The 17,100-nt window shown below is 39.0% G+C and overlaps 1 protein-coding gene across 2 annotated transcripts in view; it reads right to left on the minus strand.

Moving 5' to 3' along the window:
- Window positions 1-17,100, minus strand: part of cntnap2a (contactin associated protein 2a) — a 1,620,024-nt gene that overhangs the window by 947,907 nt on the left and 655,017 nt on the right. For both annotated transcript variants that reach the window (XM_068005678.1, XM_068005683.1), the window contains exons 5-6: window positions 12,326-12,529; window positions 506-690 (exon numbers count right to left, since the gene is read on the minus strand). In XM_068005678.1, coding sequence (XP_067861779.1) covers window positions 506-690; window positions 12,326-12,529 — 389 coding nt within the window. The remainder of the gene's footprint in view (window positions 1-505; window positions 691-12,325; window positions 12,530-17,100) is intronic.

Here is a 17,100-nt window from a genome sequence, read left to right on the forward strand (position 1 = left end):
TTTTGGGTATCAATTGAGGACTCTCTTGTATCCATTTATAGGAGGAAGCTTATCTAGGGGGTGCATGTGCGTGTCGAGGGGATGGTTGTGTGAATAAAGGCTTGGAAGCAACTGAAGACCAGGATACAGTATTCTATCCTTCACCACCAGGTTATTCAGTTATAACACTGAGATCAATTATTGGCTAATTGCTCTGAGAAACATTGTGTCCTCAGGTCAATTGGAAAAGATTTTGTTACTGTATTGGCTCTCATTTTATTCTTTTTTAAAATATGACAATGGACCGTATCATGGAATCAAGATTAAAATTAAACTGTAAATGTTGGAAATCTAAAATAAAAACTCAAATTATTGGAAATGCTCTGTAATTCAGTCACCATCTGTGCACTTCTGATGAAGATTTATACCCAATACATTAACCTGTCTTTCTCTTTCAGACACGGTCATGGCATGTTGTGTATTTTCAGGGTTTTCTGTTTTTATTCAAAGTCATATGATACTTTACCTCATAGTCCAGATCCAAATGGTCAAATTCCCCATTGGTCCGAAAATGCTGTGTCTCCCGGTCCAGTGTCAAATTGATGTTGCGGCCGTAGCGCTCAATGATCACAGAGTGCCAGTGATGGTCATCCAGGAGGCTGCCAGTTGTAACCGAGGTGTCACCATTTATAGAACTGTGCTGATTACTACCTGGAGGTTAATAATGGAAACTTGTCAGTGGCAGTTCCTACAATGAAATGGAAAGTAAAAGGATCACATAATTGAAAAAGAGTTATTAAATTAGAAGCTGCAATTAAGGACACTGAGAACCAAAAGCACAGTATTATCCAGCACTACTAAATATACAATGGCAGACGTTACTATGGCAACAATTAAATACTAATAGCACAAAGCCCTGACTGTTAAACTGAGATATTTAAGCTCAGTCCTTTTCTTCAGATAACGAAGTGGCTTTAAACAAAATTTAAAGAACTGAGGAAGTTTTGGAGGTGGCAGAAAAGTGGACCAATTGTTCACAATAGCACAATGGAGATTTTTGGGCAACACTGCTCCCTTTAATGCTGAAGAGTTGGAGGTCCTGCTGCAGGAGGTTCACCAAAGGAGGGTGGCCTTATTTCAGGTCGAACAAACCCCTCCAGCAAGCTGCCTGAAGTGAGGTTGCCATCCAAGTCAATGTAGTCACTCAGGTTCTCCATTCCTGAGGAGGAACTTTACTGTTATGAGGAGGAAGGCAAAGGCATGTGTGCTCTTCACTTTTACACACATTTCTTTTGGGGCCCGTTAAGTTGAAAGCTACTGAAAATTTACACGTTCAAGTGCACACTTAAAGCATTACACATTCTTTCATTGTGCCAAAGCTGGATAGAACCGCTAACAGATGCTCAAGTTTCCAGCCATAGGCTGTCCTCTAATATTAAGGCATTTCCCAGAAGGGTTAGCAGATAAAGATGACAATGTTTCATCTTGTTCCAAAAATGCAGGCAGCATGGACTAATGCATAATAAAGGGATCACGGCTGCTTTCTAGATCATGGGCATTGTAGCACATATTGATGTTACCGTGATTAGACACCACCTGAATATTGAATGCACATATGCTGTTCATGAAGCCAAATACAATACCTTGCACATGATCGATCCCTGCCATCCCACACCGTACTTCCGGGTTTCCCGTCCAGAAATCCACCCCCTCTCGCCCCTTGATAAAATCATGTGCATGATCACTGCTTCAATTACTAACCCTGGTAATGCATTCCGCAGCCTCATAACCCTCTGTGTAAAAAAGTTTCCCTTGTTCTCTGTCCTAAACCTCTTACAATTAATCTTATATCTATGCCCCCTTGTTCTTGAACCCTCCACCACTGGAAACTTACTGTTTCCAGTGACTATGTCCCATTCTTCCTGAATTTTAAACACATCCATCAAATCATCCCAAGATCTCTTCTGTTCTAATAAAAACAGCTCCACTTTTTCATGTCTTTCTTCGTCTTTGTATTTCCTCATATCAAGCAGCATCCCAGCGAATCTGCACTGCAGCCTTCCTATTGCCTCAACATCCATCCTATAGTTTGGAGCCCAAAACTGCACAAAGTACTCCAACAATGGTCTTACAACGGTTTTATATAGATTCGCTATTATAGCTCAGCTTTAATACGTCCATTGCCATTAAGCCCAGTATTCCATTAGCTTTTTTGTGGCCTTATCCACTTGATTTTAAATTCTGGGTAAGATGCCTGCAATTTCCTGAGATTTGATCCCAGTGGATGAGACTTCTCGCCAGCTGCACACATTCAGGAAATCAGCCCTTAGATATAAGGTTCAATGTTGCCATTTTTAAAAATTTCCGCATTTTTCTTTTTTTATAAATCAAGGCGGAAATCAGGAGAGAAATAAGGTTAGCAATTTTCTGAATGGAAATTGTGTGAAGAATACCCTTTCATGGTGTAAATAATGGAGAGGAAAAACATAACAGACCACCCAGAGCCTTTCTGTACGTATGGCTAAATGGGGTACAAAATCTCCTGGGACTCATAAAAATTGTGGAAATCTCAAGTTAGAATATCTGATGCTATTCAAGAAAGGAGGGAGAGAGAAAACAGGGAAATACAGGCCAGTTAGCCTGACATCAGTTGTCGGGAAAATGCTGGAATCCATTATTAAGGAAGTGGTTACAGGGCACTTAGAAAATCATAATATGATTAGGCAGAGTCAACGTGGTTTTATGAAAGGGAAAAAGTGTTTGACAAATTTATTGCAGTTTTTTGAGGATGTAACAGCAGGGTAGATAAAGGGGAACCAGTGGATGCAGTATATTTGGATATTCAAAAGGAATTCGATGAGGTGCCACATAAAAGGTTGCTACACAAGATAAGGGCTCATGGGGTTGGGGGTAATATATTAGCATGGATAGAGGATTGGTTAACGGACAGAAAACAGAGAGTAGGGATAAACGAGACATTTTCAGGTTGGCAGGGTGTGACTAGTGGGGTACCGCAAGGATCAGTGCTTGGGCCTCAGCTATTTACAATCTATATTAATGACTTAGATGAGGGGACCGAGTGTAATGTATCCAAGTTTGCTGACGATACAAAGCTAGGTGGGAAAGTGAACTGTGAGGAGGACATAAAGGGCTCAATTTTAAACCTAAATTGCGGGTGCGCTGGGGGCCGGGGGGCTACGAAAATTGCAGAAATGCAGAGCGGGTTTGGAAGCTGGCTCCAATCCGCCGACTTCTGAGTTTCCCACAGACACACATATGTGCGCATGGGCGTCCTGAATCCGGAAGTCCCGCCGGCAATTAAAGCCGACAGGATGATAGTTAAAGAACCAAATGTACCTCATTGAGGTACTTAAGGCACTTTACTTGTGACATATTAGATAGTTAGAACTATTTTTTAACTTATCTGGGTGGCTTTCCCACAACATCTGATTCACGCCCGGTGAAATCAGGTGTGAAGGGCCGGATCAGGCAAAAAGAAACTAAATAAATTAAATAATAAACCATTGCGCAAAGTTAAAACACAAAATCAACCCTACCTTTCCACCCTGCTCCGATGTCCGATGTATCCCTCTCCAATCACCCCCTCTTCCAGCCCCCTCTTCCCCCCCCGATCTCCCCCTCCTCCCCCCGTGACGGCCCCCCGATCTCTCCCTAATCCCCCCCCGATCTTCCACTCTCATCCCCCACAATCTTCCGTTCCAACGCAGGATGATGTCTCGCTCTCTCTTTCTCTTCCCCCCCACCCCCTCGGTGTTGCAGCTCCTATTGGCAGCCAGCCCACGCGAAACCCAGAAAGAATTTTAATCACCATCAATTACATTGCGATCGCTTCGGAAACAGTAAGTTTTTTTTAAAATTCGGGTTTGCCACACGCACCTTCACCACCGCCCCCCCTGCTGCCAACCCACCACGATTTCAAAACTGAGCCCAAAGTGTCTGCAAAAGGATGTAGACAGGTTAAGTGAGTGGGCAAGAAGGTGGCAGATGGAGTATAATGTGGGGAAATGTGAGGTTATTCACTTTGGTAAGAAGAATAGAAAAACAGAATATTTTTTAAATGGTGAGGAACCATTAAACGTTGGCGTTCAGAGAGATTTGTCTGTCCTCATACAAGAAACAGAAAGTTAGCATGCAGGTACAGCAAGCAATTAGGAAGGCAAATGGCATGTTGGCCATTATTGTAAGGGATTGGAGTACAAGAGTAAGGAAGCCTTACTACAATTGTACAGGGCTTTGACGAGACCTCACCTGGAGTACTGCGTACAGTTTTGGTCTCCCTATCTAAGGAAGGATATACTTGCCTTAGAGGCGGTGCAACAAAGGTTCACTAGATTGATTCCTGGGATGAGAGGGTTGTTCTAGGAGGAGAGATTGAGTAGAATGGGCCTATACTCTCCGGAGTTCAGAAGAATGAGAGGTGATCTCATTGAAACACATAAAATTCTGAGGGGGCTTGACAGGGTCGATGCTGAGAGGTTGTTTCCCCTGGCTGGAGAGTCTAGAACTAGGGGGCATCGTCTCATGATAAGAGGTCGGCCATTTAAGACTGAGATGAGGAGAAAGTTCTTCACTCAAAGGGCTGTGAATCTTTGGAATTCTCTACCCCAGAGGGCTATGGATGCTAAGTCGTTGAGTATATTCAAGGCTGAGATAGATTTTTGGACTCTAGGGGAATCAAGGGATCTGGGGATCGGACGGGAAAGTGGAGTAGAGATTGAAGATCAGCCATGATCTTATTGAATGATGGAGCAGGCTTGAGGGGCTGCATGGCCTACTCCTGCCCCTATTTCTTATGTTCTTGTGTTGATGGTTCTCAAGAAGAAGATAAACGTAGATTCAAAATAATTTTAAAATCCAAGATTTTTTTGAGGTGGGGGGGGCTGCGGAGAGAAGTGAATTAATAAAAGCTGAAAATTAAAAACCTTAATTGCAATTGAAAACACAGTTGGAGGAAAACTTAAGTCAAACTATATTGAAATAATTAATGATTCAAATTCTTTGAATTCCTCAATTTATTCTAGTTTCCTTAGGGATTAAACAAAATATCTGTTATCCCTTAGAAATAAATTTGTGCTGTATTTTGCGTGGCTGAAATGATCAGCAAAGGGCTAAAAGACTAATTGGTGCCACTTTAATTTGTGTTTTCATTCTTAAAGTTCTTCCCATTTTGCTTATTAAGCCAAAAGGCAGATCAAGGGAAGTTCTTTTCTTCATGTTCTATCTGTCTTCCACTGTGCAATTATGCAAGGCTTCCAGCTAGAAAACTTCGTGAAGATGTTGATTTGGTTTTACCTCTTTTCAATTCAGAATCATGGTGTGAATTTCCATGACAGTCAGTCATAATTAGACCAGTTATAAATGCCACAAGACTAGGCTAACACATTCTCCCTTCTGCCAACTTCAACAACTGTTTGACACCGTAACTCGTCCATTCAAGTTTCCTGTGCATAGTTCTACTATTTCAGCTTTGTCCTTCCACAAGATTTTTGCCCTACTGGGATCCATTCTATCCCTTTCTGAAACAGCAATCTTGAACCAGCCTCACAAATACCACGTCCATTGCAATCATCTTGCTGTAACATACTCGGTTACGGAATTCAAGCCACTTCTCCATTGATTAGTCGCTGGGTCTGCCAGTTGATAGCTAATATTCTTACACAGCACTTTCCAAAAAGTGTCCACCCTCTGTTTCTGTGCCTTTGTCAGGATTTCAGCTTATATAGAAGTTTTAACTAGACACTAGATTCAAAATGGTCCTTTCCACATCCCATGATATGTTTCTGTTCTTTGAATGGTTTCCATAATCCAATAAAAATCACTCCCAGACAGAGTTGTGTCTCTTCACCTCTTCTGCTCATCAGGCATACAACTTCTAACATATTGAAACCAATCCACCACTTCTACCATCTCACCGTCAATGCTCATTTTCTTCAGTCTTCTTTCATCCATCTGTATTGTTCCCTATACTACAAGAACATTTTGGGTCATTGGAAGCTGAAATGAGGGTTTTACTTCTTTCCTTCATGATTTAGATAATCTAAAAAGAATGGCAGTATCACCACAATATTTCAAGCACTTTATCAGGTCTTGTTACAAAGTTACACATTTAAGTTCAGCCCCTCTGATGTCTCTACTTCCTGTTGCCTGACTCACAATATCGTCTGTGACAATACAGAACAAAGAGGGTGATGAAATGCAGCTGTGGCTGACCCAAAAGTCACTTCAAACCATTCGGACATTATTCCTTCAATCCTCATAAAAGCTTTGCTCCCTCATAAATCTCCCTCTAATAATCACACACTCTTTCTAGCTGTTCCATAGAGGTCCAATAATTCCAAGACACAATCTCTTCAAACTAATGTCTATGAAACACATCCATTGATCTTTTCTATAGTCCTGGAAATATTCTGTCTCAGTGTAGCGAACTGATCAACACCCATGCCATCTTCCGTAAAAACATCACATTTTCCACAGCATTTCATCCCATTCAAGAGCATTCTAGAAAACACCTTACCTGATACACTAAGTAGACTAAAGACTCTTCTGGGATTGGGGATCAGGTATATTGTAAGCACAGAGAAAATTTTACTCTGCATATAACCACTCTACATTCAACCCGAGTGCTTAATACTAGCTACAGAAAGCCAAAGTGGGGGGAGGGGGAAAAGAGCACGTTTTTTCCTTGCCTTGAGGAGCATAAATGGAAAACTGACAAAAAAAAATACATTGGATATCAGGAGCAGTCTACACCACAATAAAAATTGCTAAAAGATTAGAATTTTCAGGCAATCTTCTTCTCTTCTCTCTCTCTGGAAATGGAAAACTGTTCTGTGTTTTGTATATTGTTATCTAGTTTATTTGAAATGGGTGTCCTGATAAATTCTTAGTTGAGTCTTCTGACAAGCTCGTGGAGCCCCATCAAAAGCTCATTACGTTGAATTCCCTTGTCTTTAATGCAGGTATCGGTGAAGACATTTGTTACAATGAGAGCTCTGTAATATTGAGCCAGTACGTGCTCACAGCGGCGTGGCAACGTTCGCAGCAGTTCCTGCGAATTAAATTTATGAATTTACTCACTGCGGGCTCTGTGACGTAGACTGACGTGATTTATAAGTTTTCAAAAAATGTGCGACATTAACCCAGCCTCAGAACAGCATGGGTTGATTCGCATGGGAAATGTCTTTGAGAAAGGAAGACATGCCCAAAGAATCTGTCACAAAGAGAAGTCACACCTACAAGCTCGCAAGCGAAGTCCATTCTTTTAAAGTAATATTCTGCAAGTCATTGTAAATAAAATTTTTATTCTTTTTTTATAAAAAGCCAAAGAAATAATTTAATTAAATTGAAAAAAAAGTGCCAAGTAAAAAAAAAATTAAAACTTTAAAAAAAAATTTTAAATTCTTTTTAATGACCAAAAAATATTACAATTAGGAGTAATATGACACTCCACATTTTTAAAATGTAATTTTTATTTGTTTGGCAGTTATTAAGAGTCATCGCGCTTTTAAAAAGTAGTGTAGACCTAGTATCTTTCAGCTTACTTTTTGGTGGCGTAAGTAATTACATTCCAGCTGGACAGATGGGCAAGTTTACGATTTTTCAGTGATTTCTATGATTATGGCGAGCAATTCCCCTTTAATTTGCAGCTGTATAATCGCCAGAGCAAGTTCATGATTTCCGGTTTTTAATGTGCATGCGCAAATGCATGAACTTGCTCCTTCGATTCACCGTCGGAGACAGAGGAAACTGTTGAGGAACGGCATACACGGTTGAGTAATTTTTGGGCCAATAGATTTCCATAGTTGATACTGTAGAAAGAATAAGATAGCTGGGAGTGCGTTATTCAAGGTGATACCATAAACATGAAACTAATTTATAAGATCATTTGAACCTTGAGAAGTTTGCATCTTTAAATTATTTTTAAAAATTCTTTAAATTACAATGCAGTCTAGCTCCTCCTCACCCCAGTTAGTGTGCATTGCTGTTCAAGTTTTGCCATTGAAGTTTATATCCTCTGTTGGTGTGGTAATTTTTGCCCCCTTTTATATCACAAGGGGAAGAGACTCTTTTAAAGAATTATTAAAATCTGGAAAATAAAATGTGTGGCATTCTCACAGGACAGAACAATGTTTGATAATGTAGAACAATGGACCATTTTTTTTTCTAATACTTGTACGATAATGAGGTGCAATATGTCTGTGTAAAAATTCAGTACTTAATGATTAATCTCTGCATAATGTGCTGCCCCTCCTTCTCCTCATCCACCACCTTCGAGGATGAATTAAAATAGATTAGAATAGTTCTCTGTCAGATCAAATTTTTACAGCAGTTAGTTATACTTAGTGTTTACGGTAAAATATTGCAAATAAAACACTTTAAATTTACCTGTTTAAAGGAGCTGTTAGTGTAAACTAAAATCATTAAAACTTTAGTGATTTGTTGCCCAGATACTGCCTAACAAAATCTGTTAAAATATTTAAATGCACAGCTAAAAATAAATCAATTTGATTGATCTGCTCCCTCCTAATATTGCAAGCATCACCATTTCTGAAGCAAGATGTCAAACAGCAAGGTGTAAATTTAATACAGCAACAGAGCAGTTTATATTTTTATTGACTTTTTTTTATGAAGTTGCTGCTTTAGACTCTGCTGCTGCAAAAAGAATGCATCAATTGACTCCATTTTAAAAAGGCCGTGGTTGGGCACATGATTCCTTCAAATTATTTTTGACCTCTTCAATTTATCAGATTTTAGCAGATTTCTAATGTAAAAGTAATTAAATAGCCACAGAAAAGACTGGAGGGAAAAAAAATCAAATCTTGCAAGTGCTGATTCATCAATGTCATTTTATGCTGTACAATTAGAACTTTAAACAGTTTAACACGGAAAGTCACTGGTTCATGTACGTGCATTTATTAAAATGAAATGTCAAATGGTATTGGGAAAAGTAGATATCCACCAAGCTTCTGACTTTTAAACGTCCTCTGGAAAGAACCTCACACGAGTGAGTCATTTGTACCCACATTTTCCCAAGGGGACCTCAAAACACAACATGCTCAATGATGTTCACAATCTCCAACACTGCACTGTATTTCATTGCAAACATGATTAACACATTGTTACGTAGACATAATTAGTGATCAGGACAGAGGCTTTCCATCTATACACGTCACGGTTGACATTTGCGGTTATTTGAGAGATTTTCAGTGTGATTCCCCTGCGGTCGGATTGGGTGCCATCACATTGTGCAAGTGTGTGGGAATGGGGGAGGGCAGCACTCAGCTCACTTACTACTCCACACAGACCATGTTCTTATTCACAGCTGCAAAATTGATGCTGCCTGTAATTTTTCTGGACCAGAAGCTATTCTATCAGTGACACTTCCAATACTAAATGATTTAATAGTATTTATTTTCCATAATTCACTCAGAATCACAAAGGAATGTTTCAGAGGACAATAAGCCTGTGCTTTTGGCATCATAGGGCAATAGTTAGATTTGTAACTGCAGACCATCGGCAATAGAGAAAACCACTGGGAGGAATGATTCATTTTTAACCCATCCTAATCTATTCATTTCTGACTTGGCATCCATTCTCCTTCCACCTATTTGTTAAACACATTTTTATGTTAAAGGTGCTTTACAGATCCAAGTTCTTGTTTATATTGTATGATCTCAATCCAAACAGTTCAAATTAAGGCACACATGATGGGAAATATGCTTTATGATGCATTCCAATGATCAATAAATGTCCAAGGAATCTTCCCCAGTGATGGTGCGATGTACAGTCTAATGAAATATATTTATCATCGTTAAGTAAATAATAAATATTATAATACATTCCATAATATATTATATATTTCTAACAAACATACTATCCAAGATTGGAGAGATGCTAAATACTGAGCTTAGTCATCCCAATATTATAATTGTTATTTATATACTAAGTTTACAATAAAGAATACCTCATTTCAAACTGGAGAAACAAGCAGCTTAGAATAAAGGTCTTCAGGTCACAACCCATTCCATTCATGGTGTAAAAATGAAATGGTGGTTTATTAAAACTGGATATATATTCCTGGGAGTAGTTACATGTTAATATATTCAGATGATGTTGTAAACCATGCAAGCAGGCTGTAACGTTAATCAACTGTAAATCCTACAGGGATGTTCCACTGCCCTGAGGTAGCTGCCGGGTTTTCATTTTAAAAGGATCTCCCTTTTCCCTTACCTGTAGCCTAGGTCTCATACTAATTATCACTCTTTTGAACCTTATATTTTCTTCCCTGATCCTATCTCCCTCCCACCTTTTTGATCTCTTAGTTCTTCGTACAGGCTTTTCAAACCCAAGCTTGGAGTCACTTGACCACTACATCCAAAGTTATCTTGTCTTGTCTTCTATGCTTCTAAAATGTGCATCTGGCAGTGGGAGCCCTGCCTCTTCATTTCGATTTCTGAAAATGAATCCTTATTTACTGTTTAATGAAAGAGTAATAAATATCTCATCAGGTGAATTCGTTCAAAAAAAACCACATTTCTATAATAATTTAGATATAAGAAGTAAAATACCGAACAGGAACAAAACCAACAATCCTATACACAAATATCAACTAAAGTTAACCTAGCAACTATGGCAAAGGCCCTTGTGCTAGCTACATTGATTTTGACAAAATATCATATCCTAACAATACATATAGAGATTTCGATAAACCAACAGCAAATTATTTCATTATAAACTTCGAGTAATGATGCCACAATAATTATGCCTTCAATTTTAATGTTATTGTACCTGAATGATATGGAGGACACTAATATTTGGTGGTGGAGTGGATATGTACTTCTATATGATCACCTCTCGGATGCCTGCTTTCACGATTTAAACGCTGTTTTGGCTATAAATTTCAATATTCCATTGGTTTCTTGATTACTGATTTGCTTACGTCGGACATGTTAATCATCAAGTCTTCTAAGACTCTTAGGTCTCCTTCAACTTCATCCTTAGCTACTTCAATACCATTCATGAAGTATGTGTATTGCCCATTTTTCCTTCCTATGCATCTCATAGAGGAGCATGTAATACAGCATGGTAACACGATATGAATTGTGTCTGTACTCACTGACTGCCTTTTTAACTCTCATTTTATCATTTTTTGACCTCTATAGAGTCTCTTTTATTTGCTGTATCTACCATCCATAGCATTTAAATATATCTCTGTGCCCTTTAATAGGTGGCATTGTACCATCTATTAGATTCAGAAGTGAGAATTCATCCCTCTCATCTGATATTTACACAGAATAATTGTGACAGACTGGCTGCTAACTTTTGTCACCATTTCTGCTCTCATCACTGAGCTGGCCACTACTAGAGATTCAGGCCTTGGGTAATATCATTTGATAAAACCAACAAGACACTCCAAAAAATCATCAGCTGCATGAATAATATTAGCTACAAGTTTACCTTCAGATTCAATCTGATTACAGCCTTATTACCCTTTTGCTACTTCACACAACTCACACTGCTTTTACTGTATTCAGTATAAAGGTAAGATACTCAACATTCAAAATATAGGCCACATAATATGAAAAACAAAAATGCCTGGGAATGTGTTCAAAACAATAATTCAGCCTTCCACTATTGCTACTATTCATAAATCTTTGATGTTGTTGTAAACTCTTGACAGTTTGGATTCAGAGGTGCTCAGTTGATTCATTGCTTTGTAGCTCACTGTCAATCATTATCCTATGTTTCCACCCACAGTTCTGGAGTTCTACAGCTGGACTTAAATTCAGGGCTGTCACAGAACATTGAATTATCTAGGTTTGTGAGGATTATAACAGCTAAACTGCAACATCTCAGGAAAAGTGACTTGGGTCTAAAACTCTCATCCAGAGGTTTCAGAGTGGCACAGTTGTAACATCACTCATGAGCAGACCTTCCAAACTCACCCTTATTTCAAGGTGATATCCTTGCCTGTTTACAACCACCCATTTTTTTCATTCTACATACACATATCTGATTATTCAGTTTACTGATAGAAACAAATGAAGGATTTGTGACAATTAAAATGTTCTGGGTTGCCTACAGCAGCCCCTCAACCACCAGCAAACATGGTTGCACTTCACCTTCAGGCAAGATGGTAATCCTCAAGGTTTTCCTCAAGTTAGAAGGTCTGCACGAGGTAATTTTATGAAGCCTCTTGCTTGATGTGATTTATACATAATGTAATATCAAGAGTTTCTATCCAATGTTTTCTATTACAGAGACTAAAGCAAATATTGCAGTGTTATCAATTATTGCAAGAAAATTCAGATGAAATGTAAATTACCTAGGTTCACACGAAGAACCAGCTTTGCTTTCTTGATTTCAAGTGTTATGTAATCTCCTTGCTGTCCTTCTCCGTGGAATATAACACCTTCATTCTCAGACGTTTTAAACTTCAGTGAAATAATATCTTTTAAGGTTTGCATTTTCTTACTTTTAAACCTATAGGACAATAGACTGTAGCCATCAAAGTTGATAACATCTGCCCCTGCAAACACAGAAACAAATGGTAGTTAGTATGCACAAAAAAGGAAAACCATGAACAGATTGTTACAAAATGTAGTTACAGACAACTCGATAGCCAAATGAGCACTAACCATACAGTGTAAAGGCAACTTGAGAATAGACCAGGACACAATTGTAATAAAATCAAAACCAATTTAAAACTTACTGCTGTGCATAACCTTAACATTATACATTCTCAGGTCCATCTCATCAGGCCTTATTTTGAATTATGTTTGGTAAACTGGGCAACTTGATGAGGGAAGTAACTCTGTTTTATATGCAGCAGCTCACATGTGCTGCTCCATAGGCATGCCATTTTGTTACATATTGTTTGAACTGCCACCAATGTATATCCTCAGGCCTGAAACCTCTGAGCCCTGCAATTGTCATTCATCAGAATTACTCATTTTGGTTGGAAGATGTAATCTATTTTATTATTGTGAAAAATAAGCACAAATGCATCTTAAATAGATTTCAAATCTTCCAATTTGTGTCATTCTTACTGACCAAACAATCATAGAATGATTACAGCACAGGAGGCCATTCGGCCCGTCGAGTCCATGCCGGTTCTCTGCAAGAGCAATCCAGCTTGTCCCACTCCCCCGCCCATCAGTCACACTCCTAATATTTTCCTGTTGCTGACCAGTACTTATCACATTGAATTAACATCTTGCAATATCTCAAGAGAAAGAAATAGAGAGACAGAGAAAAAAGAGCCAGAGAGAAGTGGCAACAGGCAAAGGAAGACAGTGAAAAAGGTAATAGGGTGGCATGAGAGAGACAATAAGTTCAGAGAGGCAGATGAAATTAGATTGACTGCTTCAAGAGGGAAGAGACCAGCACTGACCACCATTGCTATCTCTGTCCACAAACCTGAAGTGGGCCCACCTTCTGCCAACCAACATCAGGACCCATTAACTTTTACATTCATCGTGGTTAGCGGGACCCTTTGAGGCCAACAATCCAAAAGCCTTTCCAGTGCACTTCTTCTGTAACTTCAGCTGGAGTGTGCTGGAAGGGCCAGGATTTAGGCTGGAACCCTGATATACCAGATCCCAGCCTTCCATGGCAGTTCCTGCAGGCCTTATTGGGGGAGGATACTTTATCTGCCGTTCCTTCAACGTAGCTGATCTATTCTTAAATGTTGAGATGGTCTTTGCTTCAATCACTAATTCTGGTGGTGCATTCCACAGCCTGACAAACTTCTGTGTAAAAAGTATCTCTTGCTCTCTGTCCACTCCTCCTCCTTTCTTAATTATTCTGTCCCTCCTAAAACTATTAGAACTTGATTCTTTTAATTTTCCACTCCTGCCCAGCTTGCAGCCAAGTTTCTGATAGTGCTAGTAAACCTGTATCTTCATGTGATATAATGGTTTCTCATTCCCCCATGCTAAGCATTGCAATACATGCACTCTTCTTTGTTCATATTTAAAGGTACTCTTTTTCCTTTGATATATTTTTATCCAAGTTAACGCTCATTTCTTTACCTCAGTCTTTTTTCTACGCATAACTGGTTGATTTGATTTCCCCTTCCACTTCCATGATTCTTTCTGCAAGCTAAGCTCTTTTTTATTTCTATAGGTACCTCTTCTTTTCCTTCTCTACTTGCTTTTTCTGATTGCTTTTATTTTCCCTGCCTTTCTTCCTTCTCAGTTTAAATGACTCTTCACTTCCCTATTTTTCTGTTTTGCCAATACTTTAGCTCCCTTCCTGTTCAGATGCAGTCCACCTTTGCAGAATAGCTCCCACTTTCCCCAGAACTGGTGCCACTGTCTTGGCTCTGCGGTAGTACTTTTCCCTTTGAGACAGAAAGTTATGGGTTCAAGCCTCACTACAATCCAGACTGATATTTTGGTGCAATAATGACGGAGTGTTACACTGTCAGAGGTGCCGCCTCTTAGAGGAGAAGCTAAACTGAGACCCCGTCTGCCTGCCAGCTCAGATGGATGTTAGAAGATTCTATGGTACTTTTTGAAGTAGGAGTTCTCATGGAATCCTGACTAATATTTATCCTTCAACCAAAATCAAAAAAAATAAATAGTTTATCTGGTCGTTTAATCTCACTGATGTTTGTGGGACCTTGCTGTGTGCAAATTGGCTGCCATTGTTTGACTACACTATAACAATGGCTACACTTCAGAAAAGTATTTCCTTGGCTGTGAAGTGTTTTGGAACATCCCGAGGTCATGAAAGTCACTAGATAAATGCAAGTTCATTCGTTCTTTCATTTTCTTTCCTTCCCAATTTAGCACGTGGCTAGCAGAATAATTTGAACCCTCAAGTGCGATTGCTGTCCTATGATCAGTCCTGGGGACCTAATTTTCTCGAAGCAAAGCAAAGATTGGGATCTTTTGATTGCATCAATCTGATACCACTGGTAGTATCTCAATGTTCTAGAGACCAGAATCATAATATAATCTCGTGGCTATTCACCAGCCACTTGTAACCCATCTCCACATTACAAGACCTGCTGCTCACTATATCACATGGTCGCAATTCACAGTCCACCAGCTCTGAGATGTTGTTGGGTCTGAGATTCAGATATAACAGGGTGAGAGGCAGGGAGAGGATGAGAAAAAGAATTTTAAAATATGTACAAGTGAAAAAAAAGACATGCAGTTGCTTGATAAGTGTGTGAGAATGGTCCTCAATCGAAATTTAGTGACAAACCCTAACTTGAACCCATTTAACAAAAATAAGGCAAGTGGGGGTAACTCAGTGACTTTAGGAAGAACAATTCAACTGTAGTACAAGTATGTCCTGATTTAAGACTTCCAAAATCAGTTTTTTTTGGTTTTGTTGGTGAGACTAGAAAAAGTCACGCAATTTTTAAGTGTAAAATCAGCACAAAGCAGAATACATTTTCCTGCATTGACAAATTTCTGATAAAAGAAATATTAAATTGCAAACAACTGAATTGGCAACAGAAAAACATTCAGATTTCATTTTTTTTAAGAAATAAACTCTAGTTGCAATCAGAGTATGTGGAGTCAGGAAACAGGTAGCAGAATGGATAGTAAGCTGCCTACAAAACAGAAAACAGAGTGTAGGGATTAAGTGTAGCTACTCAGACTGTAAAAGGTGGGAAGTAGTGTTCCATAAGGATTGGTGCTGGAACCACTGTTATTCATAATTTACATCAACGATTTGGACTCAGAAATCAGAAGTACAATTTCAAACTTTGCAGATTACATGAAATTGGAGGATGTTGTTAATACAAAGGAAGAATGCATTAAAATGCAAGAAGACATTAATAAACTTGCAGAATGGGCATGTAATTGGCAAATGAATTTCAATATAGATAAGTGTGAGGCGGTGCATTTTGGTAGGAAGACTGAGGAGGCCACATACTGCTTGGATAATGAGAGTCGAAATGAATTGGAGGAGCAAAGGGATCTAGGGGTACAGATATACAAATCACTAAAAGTAGCGATGCATGTTAATAAGGCCATAAAAAAGGCAAATCAAGCACTAGGGTTCATTTCTAGAGGGATAGAATTGAAAAGCAGAGAAGTTATGTTAAACTTATATAGAATCTTGGTTAGACCACACTTGGAGTACTGTGCACAGTTCTGGTCTCCATATTATAAAAAGGATATAGAGGCATTGGAGAAGGTGCAAAAAAGATTCACGAGGATGATACCAGAACTGAGAGGATATACTTATCAGCAAAGACTAAACAAGCTGGGGCTCTTTTCTCTCGAAAAGAGAAGGCAGAGGGGTGACCTGATAAAGGTCTTCAAGACAATGAAAGGGTTTGATAGGGTAGATGTAGAGAAGATGTTTCCACTTGTGAGGGAGTCCAAAACTCAAGGTCATCAATATAAGATAATCACTAATAAATCCAATAGAGAATCCAGGAGAAACTTCTTTACCCAAAGAGTGGTAAGAATGTGGAACACTTTTGCATAAGGAGTAGTTGAGGCAAATATCATAGATGTATTTAAGAGGAAGCAAGATAAGCACACGAAGAAGAAAGGAATAGTAGGATATGCTGAAAGGGGTAGAGGAAGTAGCGAGGAAGAAGGCTCGTGTGGAGCTTATATGCCAGCACAGACCAGTTGGGTCGAATGGCCTGTTTCTTTGCTGTGGACTCAAAGTAACTCAATGTAATGCTTTGGACTATCTGCAGTTTACCCAGTAATTTCACTGTAACAAAACTAAATATGACGAGTATTCAATGTTACAAGCCTTGCTCCTGCCTTCAGTGGAAATAATAAACAATACTTAATGCCTGAGAAAAGCATCGCAGCAATAAGTTTTCATTCATATACTTAGCCAGCACCATTGATTGAAGTAGGTATTTTATTGGTGGTTAAAATCTGAGGCTGTTAAGATCAGATGTAATGATGACACACTGGCAATAACAGCCAGTTTGCCTTGGGTTTTGTAGACTAGGTTGTAGTTAAACTACATTATCTCTTGCAGAGAGGAGATGAGTGACCTGGGCCTAGAGTTTCCGTTTATTTGCTCCAGTTACATCCACGCAATCCGCCAAACTAGTGAAAAAGATCACGAAATTTTAAGCATAAGTGAATTACACCCAAAACTCAC

Source organism: Heptranchias perlo, chromosome 2, assembly GCF_035084215.1.
Source record: "Heptranchias perlo isolate sHepPer1 chromosome 2, sHepPer1.hap1, whole genome shotgun sequence".
In the NCBI taxonomy this organism is placed as follows: domain Eukaryota; kingdom Metazoa; phylum Chordata; class Chondrichthyes; order Hexanchiformes; family Hexanchidae; genus Heptranchias; species Heptranchias perlo.